Source organism: Onychostruthus taczanowskii, unplaced genomic scaffold, assembly GCF_017590055.1.
Source record: "Onychostruthus taczanowskii isolate IOZ18803 unplaced genomic scaffold, ASM1759005v1 scaffold449, whole genome shotgun sequence".
Lineage (NCBI taxonomy): Eukaryota > Metazoa > Chordata > Aves > Passeriformes > Passeridae > Onychostruthus > Onychostruthus taczanowskii.
The window spans coordinates 4,625-10,640 of record NW_024502003.1 but is presented as its reverse complement, the minus strand read 5'-3'; the positions used below and the strand labels follow the sequence as shown (position 1 = coordinate 10,640).

Sequence of the window (6,016 nt, the reverse complement as noted above, 5' to 3'; positions counted from 1 at the left end):
GGGGTGGGTCCGTGAGGGGGAGGGGGGGGCGCTGCCGTGAGGGGTTGGGGGTCTGAGGGCGGTTGGGGGTGCTGCGGGAGGCGTTTTTGAGGGGTTTTTGAGGGATTTTGGGGGACTGGGAGTGCGCGGAGGGGATTTTGGGGTGTCTGCTGTGGGGTGAGAGGGGCCCAGGAAGGTTTTGGGGGGGTCCCAGGTGGGGTTTTGGGGGTCTGGAATGGGTCTGGGGGATTCTGAGGATCGCCCAGGGTGGGATTATGGGGGTCCGGAGGGGATTTTGGGGAGTCTGGGGGTGTCTGGTGTGGGATGAGAGGGGCCCAGGAAGGTTTTGGGGAGTCCCAGGTGGGTTTTTGGGGGGTCCCAGGTGGGTTTTGGGGGTCTGGGGGGGATCCGGTGTGGGGGGAAGTGGCTGCAGTGAGGGCAGAATTTTGGGATTTTTGGATGGGGGGGGGTTCAGGGGGTCCTGACCCAGCCTGTGCCCCCCCCCAGAGCCCCCCAGGATGACGCAGTTCCTGCCCCCCAACCTTTTGGCCCTCTTTGCCCCCCGGGACCCCATCCCTTACCTGCCCCCCCTGGAGAAGTTACCCCACGAGAAGCACCACAACCAACCCTACAGCGGCATCGCGCCCTACATCCGGGAGTTCGAGGTACCCCAGACCCCCAAACCCACCCAGAACCCTCCCCGGAACCCCCAAACCCACCCAGAACCCTCCCCGGAACCCCAAAACCCCCCCCAGAACCCCAAACGCACCCCAAAACCCTCCCTAGACCCCCAAAACCCTAACCCAGAACTCCGTAAAACCACCCCAGATCCCCAGAATCCCCCAAAACCTCACCCCAGAACTCCCCAGACCCCCAAAACCCTCCCCAGACCTCCCAGCATCCCCTTACACCCCCAAAACCCCACCTTAGAACTCTCCAAAACCCCACCCGAGACCCCCAAAACCCTGCCTAGAACTCCTCAAAACCACCCCAGACCCCCAAAACCCCACCCCAGAACTGANGGACCCCCCCAAATCCCCTCTGTGTCCCCCCAGGACCCCCGCGATGCCCCCCCGCCGACGCGCGCCGAGACGCGCGAGGAGCGCATGGAGCGCAAGGTACGTCCAGAACCCCCCAAAACGGGGGGGGGCAAACCCCCCCAAAACTGGGTGCAGACCCCCCCAAGGGCACTCAGCCCCTTCCTCACCAGGCTGGGGGTGCTGGGGGGGTCCCCAAAACTGGCACCAAAGGGGTGTTGCCCCCTGAATTTCAGCTCGTCCCCAATGCCAGACTTGGTTCATCCCCCCTGGGTTTTAGGGGATCCTCCTGGGTTGTGCCCCCCCCCCTCCACCGCTGGGATTTTTTGGGGTCCCCTCTGGATTTTGGGGGGCTGTGGGTGGAGCCTGTGGGTTTGGGGACCCCCTGAGGTCACCCCAACCCCCATTTTTTTATCATTTTTTCCCCAAACAGCGGCGGGAGAAGATCGAGCGAAGGCAGCAGGAGGTGGAGTCTGAGCTCAAGCTCTGTAAGTTGGGGGATCCCATGGGGCTGGGGGGGGTCCCGTGAGGCTGGGGGGGTCCCCCCTTTTCCTCTGACCCCCCCCTTTTCCTCTTTTCCCCCAGGGGACCCCCACAATGACCCCAATGCTCAAGGAGATGCCTTCAAAACCCTGTTTGTGGCCAGAGTGGTGAGTGCTGGGGGGAAAAAATGGGGTCCCCCCCAATTTGGGGGGACTCCCACCCATTTTTGAGGTTTCCCCAGGTCCTTGGGGGTCTCCTCTCAATCTTTGGGGTTCCCCAATCCATGGGGTCCCCCTTGATTTTGAGTTCTCCTCTGAATCCATGAGGTTTTTCTTTATCTTTGGAGGTCTGTGGCGCTCGCCCCTGCTCTGTGGGGTTCCCTTCAATCTTTGGGGTCTCCTCCAGATTTTTGGGGTTTTCCCCAATCTTTGGGATCCCCCAGTTCTTGGGAACTCCCCCCAATTTTGGGGTCACCCTTCTTCATTTCTTCCCAGAATTACGACACGACGGAGTCGAAGCTGCGCCGAGAGTTTGAAGTTTACGGCCCCATCAAGAGGGTGAGTGGGGGGCATCACCCCCAAAAAATGCCCCCCCAAACACCCCTGTGCTGTCCAGGGGGGTCACACCTGTCCCCAAATCCATATTTTGGGGTGTCACACCTGTCCCCTCACACCTGGAGATGTACCTGGAGTACAACCACATCTCTGTGACCCCCTAAACATCCCCATGACCACTGCCCACTGCCTGGGGGTGTCACACCTGTGTGTTCCCCTATTTTTGGGGTCCCTCACCTGTCCCTCCCCTGTCCCCACTTGTCCCTCCCCTGTCCCCACTTGTCCCTCACCTGTCCCTCACCTGTCCCCACCTGTCCCTCACCTGCAGATCTACATGGTGTACAACAAGCGCTCGGGGAAGCCACGTGGCTACGCCTTCATCGAGTACGAGCACGAGCGGGACATGCACTGTGAGTACCCCCAGACCCCCCCCCCGGGCCCCCAAAAACCCCCACGCCCCCTGGGGGGCCCCGTGGTCCCCCCAGGCTGGGCGCCAGGTAAGTACCGGGGCGGGGTGTGCGAGCGACTGGGCGGTAGCCAAGTGAGGCTACAGGTGGCCAAGGGTGCAGGTGGACAAGGTACAGGTGGACAAGGTGTACAGGTGGCCAAGGCTACCGGTGGTCAAGGTGCAGGTGGCCAAAGCTATTGATGGCCAAGGGATCAGGTGAACAAGGGTTCAGGTGGTCAAGATACAGGTGGCCACGCTACCAGTGGTCAAGATACAGGTGGCCAAGGGTTCAGGTGGTCAAGCTACAGGTGGCCAAGGCTACCAGTGGCCAAGGTCACAAGTGGAAAAGACTCAGGTGGCCAAACTAGAGGTGGACAGGGCTACCAGTGGTCAAGGGCATGGGTGGCCAAGGTGTAGGTGGCCGCATTTACAGGTGATCAGGGCTCCACGTGCACAGGACTCCAGGTGATCCAGTTTTAGGTAGCCAAGGCTACCGACGGCCGAGGTGACGAGGCTACAGGTGGCCAAGCTCTAGGTAAGCAGGGCTGCAGGTGACCAAAGTACCGGTCGCTGCTCGGCTGCAGGCGGTGGCCGAGGCCGTGGTTGGCCAAGGCTGCAGACAGGCACAGGGACAGGTGGTGGCCGAGGTTATGGCTAGTCAAGGTACGAGCAGAGCCGCAGTCGGTGGCCAAGGCTCCAGGCAGCCGAGGCTATGGCTGGCCAATGGGATGGTTGGCCAAGGCTACTGGGGGCTACTTAGAGGCAACCAAGGCTGCTGGTAGCCGAGCTACAGTTGGTGCTGTTGGCCAACCTACAATTAGTCAAGGCCACCATTGGCCAAGATTCCAGGTAGCCAAACTACAGGCGACCAAGGCTGTGGTTGGCAAAGGTTGCAGTTGGCCAGTGCTACGGTTGGCTGAGGCTCCAGTTGGTTGGCCAAGGCTCCAATTGGCCAAGGCTCTGGTTGGCCAAGGCTATGGTTGACCAAAGCTCTGGTTGGCCAAGGCTATGGATGACCAAGGCTCCCATTGGCCAAGGCTCCAGCTGGTTGGCCAAGGCTATGCTTGACCAAGGCTCCAGTTGGATGGCCAAGGCTCTGGTTGACCAAGGCTCCAGTTGGATGGCCAAGGCTCCCGTTGGCCAAGGCTCCAGTTGACCAAGGCTATGGTTGGCCAAGGCTACGATTGGCCAAGGCTCCAATTGGTTGACGAAGGTTCCAATTGGCCAAGGCTCTGGTTGGCCAATGCTCTGGTTGGCCAAGGCTCTGGTTGACCAAGGCTATGGTTGGTTGACCAAGGCTACAGTTGGCCAAGGGTCCTGTTGGCCAAGGCTCCAGTTGGTTGGCCAAGGCTCCAGGTAGCCAAGCTGTAGGCAGCCAAGGCCGCTGTTTGCCAAGGGTTTGTTTAGTCAAATTACAGGGAAACAAGACTATGATTGGCCTAGGGTATCGTTGACCAAGGCTTCAGTTGGCCAGGGCTGTGGGTAGAGGTACCATTGGCCAAGTCTCCAGTTGGCCAACCATCCGTTTGTCAAGTGTCCAGGTATCTGAACCTATGGGTGGAGCTCCTGTTGGCCAACCACCCCATTGGTCAACGTTCCATTGGCCAAGCACCCGTTGGTCAACCTTCCATTGGCCAACCACTCATTGGCCAAGCGTCCAAGTTGGCTGAGCCTATTGGTAGACCTCCAGTTGGTCAGCCTTCCATTGGCCAGCCACCGATTGGTCAAGCATCCAGCTGGCCAAGCCTGTGGCTAGGGCTCCCATTGGTCAACCTTCCGTTGGCCAACCACCCATTGGCCAAGCAGCCAAGTTGGCCGAGCCTATGAGTAGACCTCAGTCAACTTTCCATTGGTCAACCTTCTGTGGGCCAAGCGTCTAAGTTGGCCAAGCCTATGGGTAGACCTCCCATTGGTCAGCCTTTCATTGGCCAACCACCCATTGGTCAAGAGTCAAAGTTGGCCAGCTGGCCGAGCCTTTGGGTAGAGCTCGTATTGGTCAACCTTCCATTGAGGTTGGCCAACTTTCAACTGACGTTGGTCAACCTTCCATTGAGGTTGTCCAACCTTCAGTTGACATTGGTCAACCTTCCGTTGAGGCTGGCCAACCTTCCATTGAAGTTGGCCTGCCTTCCATTGAGTTGGCCACCCTTCCGTTGAGGTTGGCCACCCTTCCGTTGAGTTGGCCAGCGTCCATTTGGCCGAGTCCATCCTGCGGCGGGCGCGTCGTGCCGGCGCCGCTCTCTGTCTCTCTGTGTCCCTGCACCCCTCGGGGCGGGGGTTCCGGGGGTGTCCCGTTCCGTGGTGTCCCCGCTCCGGGGGTGTCTCCATTCTGGGGTGTCCCGGTTCTGGGGCTGTCAGCTCTGGGTTGTCCCCATTCCAAGGTGTCCCCATTCCAGAGGTGTCCCCATTCTAGGGGTGTCCCAATTCTGGGGTGTCCTGGTTCTGAGGGTGCCAGCTCGCGGATGTCCCTGCTCTAGGGTGTCCCCATTCCAGGCTGACCCCATTCCAGGGGTGTCCCTGTTCTGGGGTGCCAGCTCTGAGGTGTCCCCGCTCCAGGGGTGTCCCCGCTCCAAGGGTGTCCCCATTCCAGGGCTGCCGGTTCTGGGGGTGTCCCAGTTCTGGGTGTCCCCATTCCAGGACTGCCGGCTCTGGGGGTGTCCCAGTTCTGGGTGTCCCCATTCCGGGGCTGTCCCCCTTCTAGGGTGTCCCCGCTCTGGGGGTGTCCCAGTTCTGGGTGTCCCCATTCCAGATCTGTCCCTGCTCCAGGGGTGTCTCCATTCCGGTGCTGTCCCCATTCCGGGGCTGTCCCCGCTCTGGGGGTGTCCCAGTTCTGGGCTGTCCCTGTTCCGGGGGTGTCCCCACTCTGGGGCTGTCCCTGCTCTGGGCTGTCCCCGTTCCAGGGGTGTCCCCGCTCCGGGGGTGTCCCCGCTCCGGGCTGTCCCCGCTCTGGGCTGTCCCCGTTCCGGGGTGTCCCCATTCCGGGGGTGTCCCCATTCCGGGGCTATGCCCATTCCGGGGGTGTCCCCGCTCTGGGCTGTCCCCATTCCGGGGTGTCCCCGCTCCGGGGTGTCCCCGCTCCGGGGGTGCCGGCTCCGCGTGCGGGGTGGGGACGGTGGCCGGTCACGGCGGGGGTTGTATTAACGCCTGTGTTTTATTGTCACTGCAGCCACCTTTGAGATGGCTTTTGCCACTGCTGGCTTGCAGCTGATCCTAGTGCTCCCCCCTCCACACCTCAGTGTATGGTTGGTATAAGGGTTTGTATCCTGGTAAGACGCCTTTGTAACCCCCCCACCCCAAAAAACAGCACCACCGCGCTGGGCCGGGCCGGGCTGGGGGGAGCTCCGACCCCCCCCCGGCCCCCCCACCCACCCCGAGGGCAGCCGAGGAGGTTTTTTTGGGTGGGGGGCGTTGGATTTTGGGGGGAGACCCCTCTGCTCGCAGCCGGGCCGGGCCGGGCTGGGGGCGGCAGGGTCGGACCCCCCCCAAAAATTTTATCTGCCCCCCCACCCCTTACT

At 61.4% G+C, this 6,016-nt stretch overlaps 1 protein-coding gene across 1 annotated transcript; it reads left to right on the top strand.

Annotated features, from left to right (window-relative positions):
* The first annotated feature begins 486 nt into the window (after nt 1–486).
* Nucleotides 487–5,931, top strand: LOC121341077 (U1 small nuclear ribonucleoprotein 70 kDa-like). Its single transcript, XM_041414280.1, has 7 exons — nt 487–644; nt 1,035–1,097; nt 1,450–1,504; nt 1,602–1,666; nt 1,994–2,056; nt 2,382–2,463; nt 5,668–5,931. The coding sequence occupies exons 1-7, from the start codon at nt 498–500 to the stop codon at nt 5,751–5,753; spliced, it is 561 nt and encodes a 186-aa protein (XP_041270214.1). The 5' UTR covers nt 487–497; the 3' UTR covers nt 5,754–5,931.
* Nucleotides 5,932–6,016: the final 85 nt, after the last annotated feature.

Excerpts from the sequence above, each read along its gene's own strand:
- LOC121341077 (XM_041414280.1), top strand. The coding sequence starts at position 498 with ATGACGCAGTTCCTGCCCCCCAACCTTTTGGCCCTCTTTGCCCCCCGG. Across the intron at positions 1,098-1,449 it reads AGGAGCGCATGGAGCGCAAG|CGGCGGGAGAAGATCGAGCG; the intron begins GTACGTCCAGAA and ends TTCCCCAAACAG. Across the intron at positions 2,057-2,381 it reads TTTACGGCCCCATCAAGAGG|ATCTACATGGTGTACAACAA; the intron begins GTGAGTGGGGGG and ends CCTCACCTGCAG.